Source organism: Cavia porcellus, unplaced genomic scaffold (assembly GCF_034190915.1).
Source record: "Cavia porcellus strain 051 isolate PalLab524CR breed Dunkin Hartley unplaced genomic scaffold, mCavPor4.1 scaffold_32, whole genome shotgun sequence".
Taxonomy (NCBI): Eukaryota; Metazoa; Chordata; class Mammalia; order Rodentia; family Caviidae; genus Cavia; species Cavia porcellus.
In genome coordinates, this window is record NW_026947515.1 from 15982531 (window position 1) to 16002138 (window position 19608).

The 19608-nt window shown below is 44.1% G+C and overlaps 1 protein-coding gene and 1 pseudogene across 14 annotated transcripts in view; both read left to right on the forward strand.

Annotated features, from left to right (window-relative positions):
* The first annotated feature begins 1760 nt into the window (after positions 1-1760).
* LOC100735626 (farnesyl pyrophosphate synthase-like) lies at positions 1761-7363 on the forward strand (annotated as a pseudogene).
* A 2696-nt stretch (positions 7364-10059) lies between these two features.
* The window catches only part of Bptf (bromodomain PHD finger transcription factor), a 126410-nt gene continuing 116861 nt past the window's right edge, over positions 10060-19608 (forward strand). For 8 of the 14 annotated variants that reach the window (XM_063241824.1, XM_063241828.1, XM_063241825.1 and 5 more), the window contains exon 1: positions 10060-10920. In XM_063241824.1, coding sequence (XP_063097894.1) covers positions 10284-10920 — 637 coding nt within the window. In that variant the 5' untranslated portion in view covers positions 10060-10283. The remainder of the gene's footprint in view (positions 10921-19608) is intronic. The other 6 variants (XM_063241834.1, XM_063241827.1, XM_063241832.1 and 3 more) reach the window with 2 other exon arrangements.

Consider the following 19608-nt stretch of genomic DNA (forward strand, 5'->3'; position numbering starts at 1 on the left):
ACCTGGCTCTCTTCAGTTTCTTTCTTTCTTTCTTTTCTGGTACTGGAGATTGAACTCACGACCACGCACTTGCAAGGCAGGCACCTATGCCGCTGAGCTAAATCCCCAGCCCTACCCCTCTACTTCTGATCATTGTATGTCAGCTGCTGTCCTACTTATAGGTCTTGTGGATTGTTTCATCCACTCTCATGACTGATGGGTTCCGCCTGGATGAAACTTTGTCAGGCCTAGCATGGCAGCTGCCCAACATGGCGCTGGGCCCTAAAACAACGGGGTGTCCCTCCAATACTGATTTCCATGTTCTTCCAAGCCTAAATTGAACTTCTCATTTTTTACGCCTGCCAGCATCTCCCCAATCAGCTGGCAATACGTCATCCTGCCCACCCCTTCAAACTCCACCCCATCAAACCTAATAAACACCAGTGGCTTTTTTGTCTGCTTCAGAAGGATCTTGCAGTCTTTTGCAGCCCTCCTGGACCTGCAATAAAGGCCTTTCTCCTTTTCTGCCTTTGTTTCTCTACTGTGCCAAAAACCTAACAATGACCACTCCTGAGACTGGTCCTGCTCAGTGTGTTCCCAGACCGGCAGCTCTTGTCCAAACCTGTGTGCTCCAATTACTTGTTTCAAACTTTTTTTTTTTTAAATTTTATTTAAGGAGAAAAAAAAGCAGAGAAAGGGTACAAGTTATACAGATTTACAGAAAAAAATAAACAGTAGGAAATCACTAGTTAATGGATTACATATTGTCATCTTAGAAATAATTGTTCAAGTCACAAAATTAAAGCTTGTAAAGTGGACATTCCAACAGTGAGACTGCGAACAGTTCTGTTCAATGATCCAATAAAACTCAGTGATATCATTTTCTATCTTATACACTTAAACATACATGCAGTTATATCGTTTAGAGCACTTTCTTTTCCTCTCTTTTGTACAATGACAATTACACATTTTGGGTTTTGTTACTCCCACAGTTCTTATTACTTTTTTGGAAGGGAGTAGAACCAAATGTGACATAACAGAACAGAGTCAATCAAATCAAAAGGGTGGACATAATAGATAATGTAAAAGCATAATAATACAAGGTGATCAATAATGGTTACCATAATGCCTCCCGCTATCTCTAATAGAACTGCCTATATCATCAGTTATAATAAAATTGAACAAAACAGTAAAGAACAAAACCGACAAAACCAAAACATTGGAGACATTATAGGTCTTCAAAAGCAGATAAAAGTCATCGAGAATGGGCATCATAATGAATCTCACTATCTTCACAGCTGTTGCCTAAACTTTCGAACCTGGTACTATCAAGCAAAGCAGAATAGAGGAACATCAGTCAAAACAAGATGGTGTGAGCAATACAGGGCTTTAAATCAAGATAATGGAAAGTCAAAGTGGGTTGCTATAATATATCCTGCTATTTTTATTTTATTTTTCCCTTAATTAAAAGGATAAAAATAAAAAAGTAAATAATGGAGTGGAGATTGAGATAAAAGAGGGCATAACAACAAAACAGTGCAGATCAAAACATAACCATTTAAGCAGAATAGTGTTTCACCACAAGATAATCCTGACATAAAAGTAGTTACCATATTGTCTCTTTCCTTGAAATCCTTGAGTACACCTTCGTTGTTTCAAACTTTTGATGAGTATTTTCACTTCCTTAGTAGGAGAGATAAAAGTCCCCTGAATTGAAACGATAAACAGAGGTCCTTGGTGGCTACCAGTGCTTAGCTGAGGTGAAGCAGTGGGTGGAGGGCATGTCCAGCCTCTGTGCCTCAGAGTGGCCACAGTCTCTGGGTCAGTCTCTTTACTACGACTCATCCCTGATGGGTTACAGAGTAGGGGTGATGGTGAGCCAGCCAGACACACAGCATGTCATTGCCTGCATAGATGAGAAACCCACCCAGATGCTGGAGGGTTTCAGGACCCTGGCACCCAGGGGCAATGAGGTGCAATCTGATGTGCACAAAGATGTAAGTGTGCCTTTGTGAGTGTGTGTATGTTGGGGGTTCCAGTATAGGCACCCCAGAAACTATCTTTTCTTTGGACACTTTTAGATTGGATAGTTTTGTCTGGTGATGGTGATGCAACATTGATGATATGCAAGTTGGGAGATGACAATTCTGATAATACATGTGTCTACAAACGAGAATTTCATTATTGTTTTGAAATACTAGCTATGAGAGTTTGATTGGATCTAAAATTCTAAAAAATTTTGTTTTGCCAGTGAAAGTAGAGGATTAAATATAATTTAACTTAATTTTAATTAAATTAAATTTAAACTAATTTAATTTTTAATTTGATTTTTAATTTTTGCTGTAACTATTTGAATGGTTACCAAAGATGGTTTAAGGGCTGGGCTGGGGATTTAGCTCAGTGGCGTAAGCGCCTGCCTGGCAAGTGCAAGGTCCTGAGTTCAATCCCTGGTACCGCAAAAAAAAAAAAAAAAAAAAAAAAAAAAAAAAAGATGGCTTAAGCCAGGTACGGTGAAGCACACCTGTAATCCCAACACTTGGGAGGATGAAGCAGGAGGGCTGCCTTGTGTTCAAGGCCAACCTGGGCTACATAGCAAGACCTTCCTCAAAAAAAACCAACCCCTCCTTAAAAAAAAAAAAAAGATGCTTTAAAGTTTTATTCTTATTACTTACTATTCCAAGTAGTTTCTTCTTGTCACTTAGATGTAACAGAAAATGACCCCTCCAGCCAGTATATTTCAGATTCTTAGTTGCCCAGGTAACAGTTCCTGTTCCAGTTCTGGTTGCTTCTGTCTCTTAGAAACAGCTGGTTACTGTGATGTACACTGTATAAACCAATCTCTGATTGACGGGCCATTCTGCCTCTGTGCTTTTTGCTTGCTTACATCATGTAATCCCTAGGCCACCGGAGATCAGAGCCCAATACTCTGAGAATGATCCCAACCAGTAAATGTTGACATAAAATAAATCTGCGTCTCACTTCTGGGTATCATTTGGGTGTTTGTGCAAACACCTGTAGCTTCACTGCCCACTCCCCCAACTCTCAGCTCATCTGTTTTCAGCCAGCTGAACTGGTTCCAGCTAGCCACTGCCTGCTTCTGGCTGCTGGGCCCTCCCCCAAACCTCCTGCTTTATAGGTGTGCCTGTTCTAGACAGGTGGTGTCCCCTAATGCCCAACAAGACGCTTGTCAGCAGGGGCTGGGGATTTAGCTCAGCAGGCGTAAGTGCCTGCCTTGCAAGCAGGCAGTTGTGAGTTCGATCCCTGGTACCAATAAAAAGGAAAAAGACCAAAAAAACAAACAAACAAAAAAAAAAAGATGCTTGTCAGCAATTCCTTCTGAGTTCCACATTTTGATGGAGACAAACTAGACTGTCAGCCCTGACAAATGAATTGTGCCCTGTCAGGCCTGAACAGACAGGACAGACTGAGCTCTATCAAACAGGGGCCCTGAGAGCCCGTTCTCATTGAAAAACTTGGGGGCAAACCTGCGACCTTCCTGGCCAACAATGGAACAGAACTTCCTGCCTTTGAAAGTTCCCTCTGGCCAGTGATATAGATCCGTTGGCATAAGCACCTGCCGGGTAAACATGAGGTTGTGAGTTAGATCCCCAATTCCAAAAAAAAGGAGAGACAGAAAGAGAGGTAATAATCCACTATTTAGCTGGGTATGGTGGCACATATCTATAACCCCAGCACTCAGGAAGCTGAGACAGGAGGATCATTGTGAGTTTAAGACCAGTCTAGGCTACAAAATGAGCTCATATCTAGCCTGAACTGCGTAGCAAGACCCTGTCTTAAAAAAAAAAAAAAAAAAGGGGCCAGGGATTTAGCTCAGCAGCTTGCCTGGCAAGCATGAGGTCATGAGTTGGATCCCCGGTACCAAAAAAAAAAAAAAGTCCCTCTGTCAAAAAGTTACCATCAGCCAGGCGTGGTGGCTCAAGCCTGTAATGAGGATCACTGCGAGTTCCAGACCAGCCTGGGCTACAAAGTGAGCTCAAGGCCAGCCTAAACTGCATAGAGACCCTGTCTCAAAAAAAAAAAAAAAAAAAATGTTACCATCACTGGGGCCTGGAAGGACATCTTTGTACCAAGCCAGTCAGCCTCCCTCTCCTTTAACACTGGACATTCAACTTTGACTGCTCCCCAAGAGAAAAATGCCACCTCCATCAGCCTAGGACAGATAACTTCAATCCTGAAGTTCTGAAGACTCTCCCTCCCAGAGGTGTAGCCTCGCCTCTGGGCCTGGATATCAACCATGCTCCCCACCCCTGCAATCCCTGTTGTTAGCAGAGGTCATGGGAAGCACAAAATAGGTATCCAGCCACACACATCAGCCTGATAGACGGTTAATCACCTTGGGCAAGACCAACTGCCACAAAGGGTTAAACTCTCCCATTATTTTCAAGGAGGCTCTAAGGACAGATTTGGCCAGTCACCAGCACCTTTCCTCCAAAGTTTCTCTGTCTCTTCTAGCTCTGCCATGGTCCCTGGAGCAAACAGTGCAGAGTGTCAAACTGCTAAAATATATTTCTACTGCCTGTAAAGCCAGTTCAAGATCTCCAAGCTGCCAGTGCCACCATGACTGCCCTCCTTATACACTGCCTCAGGCTTCTGCCACTCACGGCCTCCTGGTACACCTGGCGGGAAAGAGTGCCTCTGTCTGCCTTCAGCTGTATCCTGTCATGCATCCTCGTCACCTTTAAATGGAGAGACCCCAGCTCTGGACTCAAAGGTTAACTGACTTGGACCTAACCTCCCAGAGGTTCAAAAACTTGTTCCTCTTTGAAAGAGAACTTCTAATTAATGACACTCAAGCTGTCTGCCGGAAAGGCACCAAAGCTTTGCTGTAATAACCTGACAAAAACTGGTTGTAAGAAAAAGAACTTCAAGTCAGGTGTGGTGGCTCACACCTGTAATCCCAGCACTCAGGAGACTGAGGCAGGAGGATGGTTGCAAGTTCGAGACCAGCCTGGGCTACAAAGTGAGCTCAAGGCCAGCCTGACCTGCAGAGCGAGACCCTATCTCAAAAAAACAAAAAAAAAAAACAAAAAAAAAAAAATGAAAAGAACTTCCACCAATTTCTTGGAGCTGCTAGCTTTTATTTATTTATCTGTGGTACTGGGAATCAAACTCAGGACCTTGCCCTTGCCAGGAAGGCACTGTGCCACTGAGCTAGTTCCCCAGCTACTGGCTTCTATAAAGCCTAGATCCTTGAGTTCACTAAAACAATGATGCTTCCTCAGACTGTCAGGCCCTAGGAGCACCCAGTGGCTTATCTATACAAATACCTGGATCCGGTAGCTAAGAGCTGCCTCCCCATTTGCCTGTGCACTCTAACAGCCACTGTCCTTCTGATTAAGAAAGCTGATGAATTCATTTTAGGTAAAGACCTAACTGTCCAAGTGCCACATACTGTGCTGGACCTCACCCAGTATCAAGGGCTTTTATGCAAAAACATAAGCTCAAGCCACTGCACTGGTACCTGTACCTGTGGCCAGCTCAGGCTTCAATGTCTATGTCAGCAGCCCTAACCTCCTATTCCTTACCCATACTGAGAAGACAATAAAAGTTTGTAGCGTCCTGCTGAAAAAAAAAAAAAAATCCCTTGATATAGTCTTTGGTCATCAGCAGTAACAATGAGCCTGCATTTGTAGCAGAGGAATTAAAAAACTGGATTAAATAAAAGCTATAATATACAGGCAACAAAAGCTCTAGAAAAGCTAAAAAACAGCTTATAACACACACATGTAACCCAGGTACATACTAACTACCTCTACAGATTTCAGAAATTCAGCCTTAGATCTGCTGAAAAATTTACCTGCACCAGACAGTTTAAGGAGAGGATGTATTCAAAGCCCTGCTCTGGTTACTCTGGACCAGTCCACACACGGCTGAAGCCTGAGGACACAGTTCACAAGATTACTTCCCTTGATTTTTGTGTCTTTTTATGCTGCTTACCCCAGTCCTTGCTTCCTCACTCCCGACAATCAACTGAATACTTGACCAAGATCTGATGAGCATCCAAGGCACAGTGGCCCCCCTCCTAGATCAGAACAATCCCTCACTAACTTGCCAGAGTAACGTTACAGACCAGATAGGCCTAAATTATTGTCTCTTCCTAAAAACAACTTAGGGGAAAACTTCATGATAAGACAATCTTGGCGGGGCTGGGGGTTTAGCTCAGCGGCATAAGCGCCTGCCTTGCAAGCAGGCAGTCATGAGTTCGTTCCCTGGTACCAATAAAAACGACAAAAAAAAAAAAAAAAAAAAAAAAAAAAAAAAAAGACAATCTTGGCAAACTTGGCTAGGACTCAGCCTAGGATCACTGATGACCCTAATGTTAGTGCTTCCAGTTAGATCTTGTCGCAAAAGATCACATGTAATATGCCCAGCAAAGATTTTCTGGGGAAACTAAAAGGGGGGAAATGTAAAAGAAAATGATCCCCCCCCTCTCCAGGCAGTATACTTCAGTTTCTTGGTTGCCCAGGTAATAATTCCTGTTCCAGTTCTGGATGCTTTTGTCTCTTAGACACAGCTGGTTACTGTGATGCACACTGTATAAGCCAATCCCCAGCTGATGAGCCATTCTGCCTCTGTGCTTCTGGCTTGCTTATTCCATATAAGCCCAAGACCACCAGAGATCAGGGGCTGATATTCTGGAATGATCCTGATCAGTGCCCATCAATGTAAAGCAAATGTGCCTCTAAATCTTGGGTGTTGTGTTTCCACCTGCTGTTGCATTGAGAGATTATTGTTTAGAAGTGCTGAGCAGAACTTGCATGAACTATTTCAATCATAAAACTGAAAATAACAAGGTAGGTCTATGGATCAAGCAGGAACAGCATCCACAACAGAGTGCTTTGCTCCTCTTTCAGGATGGAGAGCACAATTCTCATGTTTATGCTCAAGAAATGCAGAATTTCAGCCAGTACTTCTCTTTCTGCACCTTGTACCTGCCTGTCACTGCTGCTGCCATGAACATGGCTGGCAATGACAGGGAGAAGGAGCACAGCAATGCCAGGGGGATCCTGATGGAGACCGCGAGTTCTTCCAGATATCACGATGATTTCTTTGACCGCTCTGGGGACCCTAGTGTGACGAGAAAGATTGGCACCAACATTCAGGACAACAAATGCAGCTGGTTCAGTGGTGGTTTAGTATCTGCAGCAGGCCACTCCGGAACAGCGCCAGATCTTGAAGAATTATGGGAAGGAGGACGCAGAGAAGGGGCCGGGGTGAAAGCCCTGTGTGAAGACCTGGATCTGCCAGGCACGTTCCTGCAGTACCGGGAAGATGGCTACAAACATCTCATGAGCCTCACCCAGCAGCAGGCTGCACCATCTTCCTGGTGCTGGCAAACCAGCTCTACATGCGGAAAAGGTGACCTGGAGACCACAAGAACACTCAATGTAACCCTAAATCATGTAACCCTTAAAAAAAAAATATGTATGTGAATTCAAGCTCAAACTTTTTGTTTTTTTGAGATAACTTCTGGCTATGTAATTCGGGCTGGCCTTGAACTCATGATGTAGCCCTGACTGGCCTCGAATTTGTGTTCACTCACTGAGGTAGTGTTCCTTTCATGTCAGCTTCCGGAGTGCTGGGATTACAGGCACGAACTACCATGCCTGACCTAATTTTTTTTTTTTTTAATAATTTTTCAACTCTTTTTTTTTTTTTTTTTTTGGTCTTTTTCCTTTTTATCGGTACCAGGGACCGAACTCACGACTGCCTGCTTGCAAGGCAGAAGCTTATGCCGCTGAGCTAAATCCCCAGCCCCCCTAATTTTAAGATTTAAAAAACAGTGCTTTTTGGGAAATGTCTTGGATTCAATATTTAGTATCTCCTCCAATGCCATATATTTTATTTTCATTTTTATTATAATAATATCTGCTAAAGAATTTTTCGAACACATTCCATGGTCTCCTCTAATTTTCACTGAGTGTTGTAACATGAAAGGGTCTAACCCAGCCCCCTTAACTGATTCAGGAAGACGCTGGAACTCAATCACTACTGAATGACCTATTCAAGATCACAGAACAAGTCATGTTCTGTTAGCAGAGAGTGGCAAAACCAACGAGATCTCCCACCTTTGTGGTAGAGGCAAGTCTTGAGAAGAATGGCCACAGCCACGGATGTGAAGAATTCGAGGCCTGTGGGTAGCATGGTTTCTACTGACGGTGTTGGATGCTTGGCAGCTCTAGCTGGATGCAGACCTAGCCCATCTGTATGTGCTGCTTTGACTCATTTCCAAAGAAACCTGCAGGTTGCTAAAGCTGGGTCACCGCACAGAGCAGAGGGTTCTCCAGTAGGTTCAGAGTTCAGAGTAAGGGATTTTGCTTGCCTTCCTCTGCCTTCTCCCAGGCAATTAATATTTATTTATTTTTAGTATTTAATTTTTTTTCTTCTTTTTTTTTTTTTTTTTGCTTTTTCCTTTTTTATCGGTACCAGGGATCGAACTCACGACTGCCTGCTTGCAAGCAGGCGCTTATGCCGCTGAGCTAAATCCCCAGCCCCAGTATTTAATTTTTTGAGACAAGGTATCTCTGAGTAGTTTAGGCTGGCCTCTCACTCACTATGTACTGCAGCCTCCGTTTCAACTGGCAGTGATACTCCTGCTTCAGCCTCCCCAGCGCAGAAATTATAGGGATGCACCACTATGCTCAGAGCGCGTTTCCCGCTCTCCTCCCCCATTTTGTTTTTTGAGACAAGGTCCCACCGGGACCCTTCCGCCTGGGTACATCTCCACCCTCATTCACTCCCCACCCCGCCCTCCACTTCAAATACTGGGATTATAGGCAAATGCCACCAAATTCATCAAAACCCCTTTTTTTCTACGATGCTGGAAACCTAGGACCTCAAGCAGGCTAGGCCGCTTCCATTCTATAGCTAAGCGATTTTTTTTTTTTTTTTTTTTGAGACAGGGTCTTATTCTGCAGTTCAGGCGCAGTGATCCTTGTGCCTCAGCCTCCCGAGTGCTGGGATTACAGGCATGCATCACCACGCCCCGCCCAGCCATTTTAATTTTGTTTTCACATATACATTTTAATTCTAATTCTAACTGTGCAAAGAGCCATTTGTTGGACAAAAACCCTACTAAATATTTTTATTTTGGTAGTCACATACTTCAATGAATATTGATGTTTATAAATTTTTCTGTTATCTATAGAGCTCACTCTTTGGCCAGTCTGAGTTTAGGTGTGTGGATCTAGAATTTTATTATCGCTATTAGTCCCCGAGCCAAGGTAAAACCTGGTGATTAGTCGGGTAGTGAAAAAGTTACTTCCCGTGACGCACAGAGGCCTGTGCAGGGGATTTTTTCTTTCGCTGAGAGGGAGGCAAGTTCTTGTCCGGCTCTGGCTTCCTAGCTGGGACAGTGGGAAGGAAAGCTGCTGGTGGGCGGTGGGACGCGGCTGCGTCCCGGGGTTTACCCGAGGCTTTTCTGGTTGGGGTTCCACGCAGCAAGCATAGGAGTGACCCTCCTTCCCGGCCCGGAGGCCCAGCCTGTGTTCCTGCAGTTCCAGGGCACTTGTCACTGGGCTCAATTTCGTGATTCCCTAGAACCAAGCTTTCAGAGTTTTACATTTCTGGAGGCTCGCCGCCCTCCCCGCGGCCCGGCCCCGGCCCCGGCCCCAGCAGAGTTCCCCGTGGCTGGCGCTGCTCAGCGCCCCCATCGTTCCAGGTCCCCACTCTCCGCCACACCCACGCCGGCTCCTTCGGCCTCAGTTTCCCCTAGGGAGCAGAGAGTGGTATCTCAGGGACTCCCCCGCCTCCCAGTCCCACTCGGCGTCTGGGAGACGCAGGGAGGAGGCCCCGACGAGTGGGGCTCCCGCTGGGGCCGGTGGAGGCTCTCGCGCCCCGAGGCTCCCGGCGGGCCGAGCGCCCGCGACCACCGCCCGACCCGGCCGCGCCGAGCCCCGGCACCCCCGGGCCCCCGGCACCCCCGGGACTCCCGGCTCCCCGCCCCACTCGGCGCTCCCGCGCTCCCCCTAGCGGCCGCCGCGCGGCCTCGCTCCGTCCCAGGCTCGTCGGCGGCGCAGCTCACGTGACCGCGCTCCGGGCCTGCGGCCGCTGTCGGTTCCCCCAGTCACCGAGCGAGAGGGAAGAAACAAGATGGCGGCTGAAGGCGATCCGGAGTGGGGCCCCAGCAATTCGGACTGAGCCTTCTCCCTCCACCCGCTTCCGCCGGCCGGGCCCCTCCCGCCCGGCCCTGCCGGCCTACCCCCCGGCCCCGGCGCCCCCCACCGCCCCTGCGCCCGCCCCTCCCCCTCCGCCTTCCCTTCTCCCCCCACCTTAGCTCCGACATGAGGGGCCGGCGGGGCAGGCCGCCCAAGCAGCCCGCGGCTCCCGCTGCGGAGCGCTGCGCCCCGGCCCCGCCGCCGCCGCCGCCGCCGCCGCCGCCCCCCGCGTCCGGACCCATCGGGGGGCTGCGCTCGCGACACCGCGGCAGCAGCCGGGGCAGGTGGGCCGCCGCCCAGGCTGAGGTGGCGCCCAAGACGCGGCTGAGCTCGCCCAGGGGGGGCAGCAGCAGCCGAAGGAAGCCGCCGCCGCCGCCGCCGCCGCCGCCGCCGGCCCCCCCCAGCACCAGCGCCCCGGGCCGGGGGGGGCGAGGAGGCGGGGGCGGCAGGGCGGGGGGCGGAGGCGGCGGCGGCCACCTGGCCCGGACCACCCCGGCCCGCCGCGCCGTCAACAAAGTGGTGTACGATGACCACGAGAGCGAGGAGGAGGAGGAAGAGGAGGACATGGTCTCCGAAGAGGAGGAGGAGGAGGAGGACGGCGACGCTGAGGAGACCCAGGATTCGGAAGACGACGAGGAAGATGAGATAGAGGAGGATGACGATGACTCCGACTATCCGGAGGAGATGGAAGACGATGACGACGACGCCAGTTACTGCACGGAAAGCAGCTTCAGGAGCCATAGCACCTACAGCAGCACTCCAGGTACCCACCCAGCCCGGTCGCTGCAGCCTCCTTCCCCACCTCCTTCCCCTCCCCTGCTCGCGCCCTCCCGTGTGCTGTGCATCGCGCTCCCACCTCCCCCCGCCCCCGCCTGCCCCCCACACGGAGGGGAAACTCGACGGTAGAGCAAGTGGCAAAAAACTAGATTTACAAGAGGAAAGAGGCGCATTGTTCAAAATGGAGATTGCATTGTTGCAGTTTGCAGGCCACACTCTCGCTCTGTTACTCTTCCCTCTAGTCCTCTTTTTCCTCTTTAAAATTTGTGCCAGCGCAGTGGCTCCGCCGGGCAGGGTCGAAACTTTGGCACACGCAATTCCGTTGCGTTCGTTTTTCTCCCCTTGTTTTGCTGTGGAGTTTTTGGAATGAAAGAAGCCTCTTGTTTTGCAAAGCTCTTTGCATTTCTAATGTGGTCTCTTGTAGATTTTTATAACTGTCTGCTCCTTAAAAGGGAATTAAGGATTTAGACAGATTGTGACACCTGAACACGCACACACGAAACACGCTTCCCAGTCCACCCCTAGCTGTGTGATTTAGAAACTGTGTTAAGGGAACGATTATTTGGGTTATTAGGGGGGCCTTCTCTGGTCCTACGTTTGTTTGTATTCTTCAAGAGCTGATGGGGGCGTGCAACAGTTGCTGGTCAATGACTGATTTAAAAGCAAAGCAGAAAACTAAATCAAACCAAACAAAATTGCATAATCTCTCCAGTTGAAAATCGTTTTGATTAAACCGAAAAATAAAAGTCTAAAACTTCGGAGATGTGCATCCTAACAATTTGATCACATTGCTGTGCTTGGGAAATGCAGTTTTCTGGCACCTGTTGCGGGAGATGTGTAGTTGATCAGATGAATTTTTGAAGTCACACAGTAGAAAACATCATATTTGTTGCAGAATGATCTTTTCATTGTATTTCTGAGGGAAAAGGCCTCTTTGGATGGATAGTGACTTTCTCCATGGTAACTTATTTCCCATTTTCTCACAGAAAGTTTATCCAGGTTGGTGTTAAGATGCATTTTGTTTAAAAACAAAAAACAAAACAACAACAAAACTACACACAATTACTGCTTTATATCAAATACATAGTTGCAGTCTACTAAATCATGAGAAAAAATAACTTGTAGCAACAACCTGTCAAGGTTTTCCTTTATATTTTTGTTAATCTGGCTTAAATAAATTAAAATTTGCTTTTAAGAGCATTTACTAAATAAAGTTTGTGAAGAAAGGTGAGGATCTTAAGAAAATTATGTGGCATATCATTTTCAGGCAGATCAGGGTAGTAGATGTGGTTAAACAGGAATGTTTCCATTTTCAGTAAATGCTAAAATTCATATTGAGCAAAGTATGTGTATTAAGCCAGACTGGATTGTCCAAACATGAGATGAAATATGGTCATTTCTTTTGTGTGACAGTCACCTATTTTGGTTGTGGGGGGAGGGTGAGAAGCTGGCAGGGGAGTTGAAGGGACCGAAGTGTTTTTGTGTGTGTAAGAGACTGTACACAGGTTCTCATCTCTTGGCCAGTTTTGCTTTAGTGTAACTTTTTATTTTTGTTTGTTTATTTATTTTTGTCTTTTTGAGACAGGGTCTCATTAAGCAGTCCAGGCTGGCCTTGAGCTCACTTTGTAAGCCCAGGCTGGTTTCAAACTTGTTACAATTCTCCTGCTTCAGCCTTCTAAGTGCTGGGATTACAGATGTTCGCCACCATGATTGGCTAGTATATCTTTTATAGTAATAGGTTTTACCTTAAGAAATAGCATGATGGTCTATCTTACTGGGAGTTTGGGATTAAAACATGGAGACTGAATTACATATGCTAGTGGAGAAAGTTTTTCAATTAGAACTAAGGCATTTAGGGCACTTCAGCCAACTTGAATTCCTACTTGAAAGCCTAGCAAATAATATCTAAGACTGATAGCTGTTCATATGCTGGCTTAAATTAGAATTTGTGAGTTGGCCTTCTTAAAAAAAAAAAACTTTAAAAAATCTTGTATATTATGATACTTCTGTGGTTTTGGGGAAGGAGGTCTTGGGCATTGAACCAAGGACCTTCTCACTGATCTGCATCCTTGGCTCGGTTTCATTTTTTTGTTGTTTGGTGCCGATAGTCAAACTCAGGACCTTGCACTTGCAGGCAAGCACTGTACCACTGAGCTACATCCCAGCCCCATCATTTTGTATTTTTGTTTTGAGACAATGTCTGTAGGTTGCTAAATTGTCCAGAAGGGTGAAAGTTCCTCCTGCTTCAGCCTTTCTAATGCTGGGATTATAAACAAACGACACCATTCCTAGCTATTTTGTTTCTTCTAATGACACTCAAAGCTTATTTGGTGTTTACCTATTCGCTAACTGTATGAAATGACTAGCTCATTAGAGATAGGTGTTGATCTGATGCCTCTTGTGGTTCCTAACACCTTTACCATTGGTAATAAAGTTTAATAATTTTACAGTGGGTGCTGTAACCTAAATATTTCAAATATAGGAAACTAAACAAAGTTATCTAATTAGGGTTTGATAGGCAATTTATTTGACCAGTGAACATTTCTAATAACAGAGTTCACTTTGAGTTGCTCTTTTATGTGGATACTTTGTCTTCTTCTTTTTTTTTTTTTTTTAACCCTTACCAGGGATCGAACTCATGACCGCCTGCTCACAAGGCAGGTGCTTATGCCGCTGAGCTAAATCCCCAGCCACTGAACACATTATTTTTCAAGATTATGTTAAAGCACACTCGTGTAATTCTAGGAAAATCATTGCAAGTTCGAGACCAAGCTTGCCTACAAAGTGAGCCCAAGGCCAGCCTGAAGTGCATAGTAAGACCCTGTTTCAAAAAGACCAAAAACAAACAAACAAAAAAAACCAGTAAAATGGATGCTACATTTTGTGTTCTACGCTTTTAAAATATGTCTTCTCACCTAGATTGAGTAACTGCATGACTATGAGTTGTGTAGGCTAAGTACTGGTTTCATTAGTTTTGGGGATTTTTTTGTGTGTGTGTGCACGTGGGATGTTGAGAAAAGATCTCACTTTGTAGCTCAGGATGGCCTTGAACTGTAGTCTGGCCTCAAATTTGTGGCGATCTTTCTGCCTCAGGCCTTTACTAGTTTTATGGTCAGCACCTCCTGGTAGGAAGACTGTCAGGTAAAATGTACGTATGATTTAGATAACCCAAGAATAATATAAAAATATTGGTGAATAGGAATCCTCTCATACTGTTAGGGTTACAAGGAGGGTATATTTTATTGGTAATTTACAGTACTTTGATTAGTTTTTTTTTTTTTTTCCTCATGATTTTCCTGCCTCAACCTCCCAAGTGCTGGGATTACAGATGTGAGCCACCTCATCTGACTGGATGATGCGTTTTAATTTGTATGAGACTTCAGAGCAGAACATTCACTTGGGATTTTTTATCTTGGTTTTTTTTTTTTGGTCTTTTTCGTTTTTATCCATACCAGGGATCGAACTCACGACTGCCTGCTTGCAAGGCAGGCGCTTATGCCGCTGAGCTAAATCCCCAGCCCCCACTTGGGATTTTGAAATTTTGAATTTGAATCTGTGATAATTTCACAAAGCAAAAACCCCTGTTATCCTGGGAGACAATGATTTATGTCTTTGGAGAGTTGTAACTGGAGATCAGTAGCAGAGATGCCAGAACAAACTAGATTGATCTAAAACAGGATTTGTTACTGGTTTGGCAGTATTTGTTCCTACCATTGTCAACCAAATATCTTTTTAGTATCTGTGAAGTTCCTGATAGAGACAGTGGAGGCATAGAGTGTAGTGGATATTTAAAAGAAGACAAGATTTTACCCTGCTTGGCAGTGTCCTTGCTTCCCAAATAGGCCTGTGGATTGGATTGTAAGAATGACAGAAGGAAAAAGGGAACTGGCATCCCAAATCCAGGCTGAGAGTAAATCGTGGCAGTTACAAGTGGCATTTTAGCAAGAGCCTTGTATATAAGAAATAAACTGTAAAGCTTCTCGGTATGCTTTGTTGGGCATTTCCTAGAGAAACAGGGTGTAGTGATTATGCTTTCCTACCTTAATTTTTTGAGCAAGTTTGAGCCAGATCAGTGATCTTAGGCATTTTCCACTCTTGGAATACCCAAGAGATGTGCTGTATTCCCACCAGCACCATGGCAAGCATGAAGCACAGCCACTGCAGTTCATGGCTTTGATTTCAGCCACTGGTCTGGCCTTTCCCCGAAATGGAGCAGGACCTAGGAGCTGGTGTGAAATACTGTGTCTTTCTCAGATCTGTTTCCTATCTGTTTAACCAGGGTCCCGAAGGTCAACCCACAGATCTCTGTGGGGCAGTAGGGTAGGATGCTTGTCTTCTGCTCTTCAGAGGGGACTGCAGTGGTTAACAGATCAGGGTAGGTTTTGCAGCCCTGGCAAAGAAATGGATCTGGGAGAGAACTTGAGTTCTCTGAGCCCTCAGCCACCAAAAGTGCCAGTAAGTGGAAAGTGTCACATACTTTTCTGGTGGTGGGAGTGTGAGCTGTCTTGAGTACAGCTGTAATCCAGCACTCAGGAGGCTGTAGCAGGAGGATCATGAGAATTCTAGGATGGGATACACAGTGAGTTCAAGGCCAACCTGAACTACATAGTGAGCCCTTTCTCACAAAACAAAGCGAAATAAACACATTGATAAGCCATAGGAGACAGAATATTTTTTAATTAAAATGTCAGTAAACTCATAAATGCAAAATGGACCTTTACGACTGAAAGAAAAATCATAGGAAGAATTAAAACACATTGCTAAATACAATTTTTATATGTGCTATACATAGTGAATATATTTACTGTGTAGTTATGTTTTAACAGCCTTGTGTGCTACCATATATATATATATATATATATATACTATATATATATATATAGTATATATATATATATATATAGTTATTTTTCTGGATGTTAATTTTTTTTTTTTTTTAAATCAGTACCAGGAATCAAACTCTGGATGTTAAGTTATATTATTTAAATACTTTGTAATGGGTGGGGAATTTAGCTCAGTGGTGTAGGTGCTTGCCTGGCAAGCAAGAGGTCATGAGTTTGATCCCCAATACCAAAACAAAGAGACAGAGCTTCACCATGTAGTTTAGGCTGGCCTTGAACTCATGGAGATCCTCCTGCCTCAGCCTTCCGAGTGCTGGGATTACCAAGTATGTTTCACTATGTCTGACTGCTGAATGGTTTTTTTTTTTTTTTCTTTTGGTAGTTGGAATTGAATTCTAGGCCTTGGCTTGCCAGACAGATTCTGCTGAATGACTTTTGAGCAATATTTATAAACATTAATTTTTATTTCTTGTGGTGCTAGGAATCAAACTCAGGACATTGTACATGCTAGGTAAGCATTTTTTTTTTGCACCTGGGATTGAACTCATGATCTCAAGCTTGCCAGGCAGGTACTTATGCTGCTGAGCTAAATCCCCAGCCCTCTAGGTAAGCATTCTTATACCACCAGCAAAATTAATTTTTAAAATAGCAGGTCATGGTGATGTATACTTGTAACCCCAGTACTTGAAATGCTGAGGCAGGAGGATCTCTGTGAGTTTGAAGCCATCCTGGGCTACACAGTGAGTTGAAGGCCAGCCTGAATTATATAGTGAGAACACATCTCCAAAAGAATGAAAATAAATAAATAAACAAAATGAATTTTCAAAGTAAAAGCTTTATTGAGAGGATATTAACATACTCAAGTTTTTGTCCTTTTCAAGTATGTAATTTTGATGATTTTTAGTATATTCAGAGTTACAGTTGTTAACACCACCTGATTCCAGGGCATTTTTATTTTTCCAGAAGAATGCGATACACCTAGGCATAGAGGCAGGTGCCTAAAACTCCAGCATTCTAGGAGGCTGAACCAGGAGGATAGAAAGTTTAAGCCCATTCTGGGCAACATAGTGAGTTAGTGAGACCCAGTCTTAAAGTTTAAACAGATTTAAAAATGGCTGGGGAATGTAGCTTAGGGCAGAGTCCCTGGCTTCAGTGCCTGCCCCAGCACATGATGGTCACCCCCCCAATACTTGGTGACACTTGCTCCCTTTTCTTGCCTCTTCCTTCCATCTCTGCAGTCACTAATCTACTTTCATTTCGCCTCTTCTGGACATCTCTTAAAAATGGAATCATAATATGTGGCTTCTTTCATTTTTTGTATTTTCATATTTATGTGGTAGCATGTATCAGTACTGTAATTTGGTTTTTTGCTTTTGGAGGTTGTTTTTGGTTTTGTTTGAGACATGGTCTCAAACGTTGAACTTGGAGTGATCTTTCTGCCTCAGCCTTCCTACTACTGGGATTACAGGCCTGAGCCACCCAGCCCCACTCTGTATTTGAGTAATACTTCATTTTGTGTGGGAATGTCACATTTTGTTTATCTATCTCATCAGGCCTTGGCATTGAATTGTTTCTACTTTTTGGCTGCTATGCTGTGGACATCATGAATAGGTTTTGTTTGAATATGTATCTTCATTTCTTTAGAATTGCTAGATCATTTCAAATTCAATTGTAATAGAACTATTTTAATTAGGCTTGTTTTGTTACAGTAGTGTTGTGTGTGAATGTGGTGCTGGGGACCAAACCAAGGGCCTCATGTATAGGTAAATGCTCTACCATGGGGCCACAGCCCATGGTAGAGCAGCCATATTAGAATACTTTCATTTTATTTTATTTATCTATTTTGTTTTTTGAGACAGGTCTCACTATGAAGTTCAGGCTGGCTTTAAGCTTACTATGTAGCCCAGACTAGTCTCAAACTGGCAACATTTCTCTTGCCTCAGCCACTGGAGTTCTGGGATTACAGGCATGTGCCACCATGCTTAGCTGAACTCACTTTGTGTAGCTCAGGCTGGTCTTGAACCCTCAGCCATTCTTCTGTCTGAGTGCTGGGGTTACAAGTGTATGCCACCATGCCTAGCTTAGAATAGTTTTTAGACTACTCTAGAATAGTTTCTAGAATTGTTTTAGGACCAAAGAGAGCATAGTTGTAGTAAGTCTTCCTAAAAGTGTATGATTTTTAGATTGCCCTAAGTCAGCATGGAGAATTCATCCCAGAAGGATTTGCCACTTAGGGCCAGCATTGGTGGAGTCTACAGTGGTATCATAAGGATTTGTAGCTTCTGAAGGCAGCTGGATATGTGTGCACACCACAGAATATTAGACAGTCATGCTTTTTGAGAATTTGAGGCTTCTCTGTTGTTGCAGTCAAATTCAGGGCCTTACTCCCCACTGAGCTGCATCCTCATCTCAAGAATTCAAGGTTTCTAAATAAAAATTTTATGATTTTAGAAATCTCGAGGGTTTGTATGTGGCATAACAGTGTTTTGTTTTTTTGTGACGGAGTCTTCTAGGTGGGCTGGAGCTCACTGTGTAGCCTAACCTGACCTACATCTTGCAGTGATCCTCCAGCCTCCAGAGTGCTGGGATTGCAGGAGTGTACCACCACGCCTGGCTTTTTTAAAGAGTAAGGAATCTGGAGCCACACATCATGATCTGTGACAGCGGGCAGTTTGCTCGGTTTTCTGGGTCTCACTTTTCTCATTTGTAAAAGAGAGAGATGTACTTAATTCAAGGTGTTATGAGGCTTAAATGGATTAATTAATAATGTGAAATGCTTACAGTAATACCTGGCACAGTGTGAAGAGTCACTAAATATTAGTTATCATTACCTGTTGGTTTAGTTTTCTTGAACTGAAGTTAGTGATTCTGTGAAAATATAGACCATATTTACTGCATAGTGAGGAAGTATTTTGTACTGTCAGCTGAAAGGGTAACAGTATTTCGGGGACCACATTTAAATAAAAATGCAGATTAGAGTTTTTTTTTCCCCTTTAATAGAAACATTAAATACTAACTTCCCTATTTAAAAATTTTACTTCACTGGCTTCTAGATTTATTCTTAAACTATGTGCGGTGGAAACGTTTATATATGTATTCCATTTTTTTATAACTTTTTAAGCGTATTTTTATCTACATATTTTAAAAATATAATTGGGATCATATTAAACTTCTACCTGATGGATGGCAGCATATTTTTTTCTGTGTCTGTTTGTTTATCAAATTAGTACATGTATGTAGGTAAAGTAAGTTAAAATACTATTAAAAGTTTATAGTGAACAGAACAAAAGCAGCGCTCTGCTATATTTCTTGCCTGAGATACCCCCAGAAGCGAAGGCTTTCAACTCTGAGAGTTAGCTATTCTGTTTTGTTTTTTACCCTGGGATTCATCAGTTATTGTTAAAAGATAATATGCTTATATTTTGTGTATCAGTTTTAGACTTTTCTCGACTTTGTTGTGGTAGAGGAAGATTTAGCCCTACTGTGGTTCCCCTCACTGGCCCCGTCCCCTGCCATCATTGGGGTGGTATGGGAGAGTAAGTTAGATAAATCTAGTAGCATGGTTTTTTTTTAAATAACCATTTTCCTGGCATTACTGTCTTATTTTTTTTCTTCGTTAGCCCTGTTTGCCATCAAGTCTGTAAAATACTTTACCGCTTATTATTTCTTAAACTCTCAAATGTAGTAATTACTTTTTGTTGTTATTCTTATTGATCTCCCTTCTGCAGACCTCAGTGTTCCTGTTTTTTTTTTTTTTTTTTTTTTTTCCCGGGTACTAGAGATGGAATCGAGGCCTCTCATATGCTGTGCAAGGACTTGTCACTCAGCTGTGC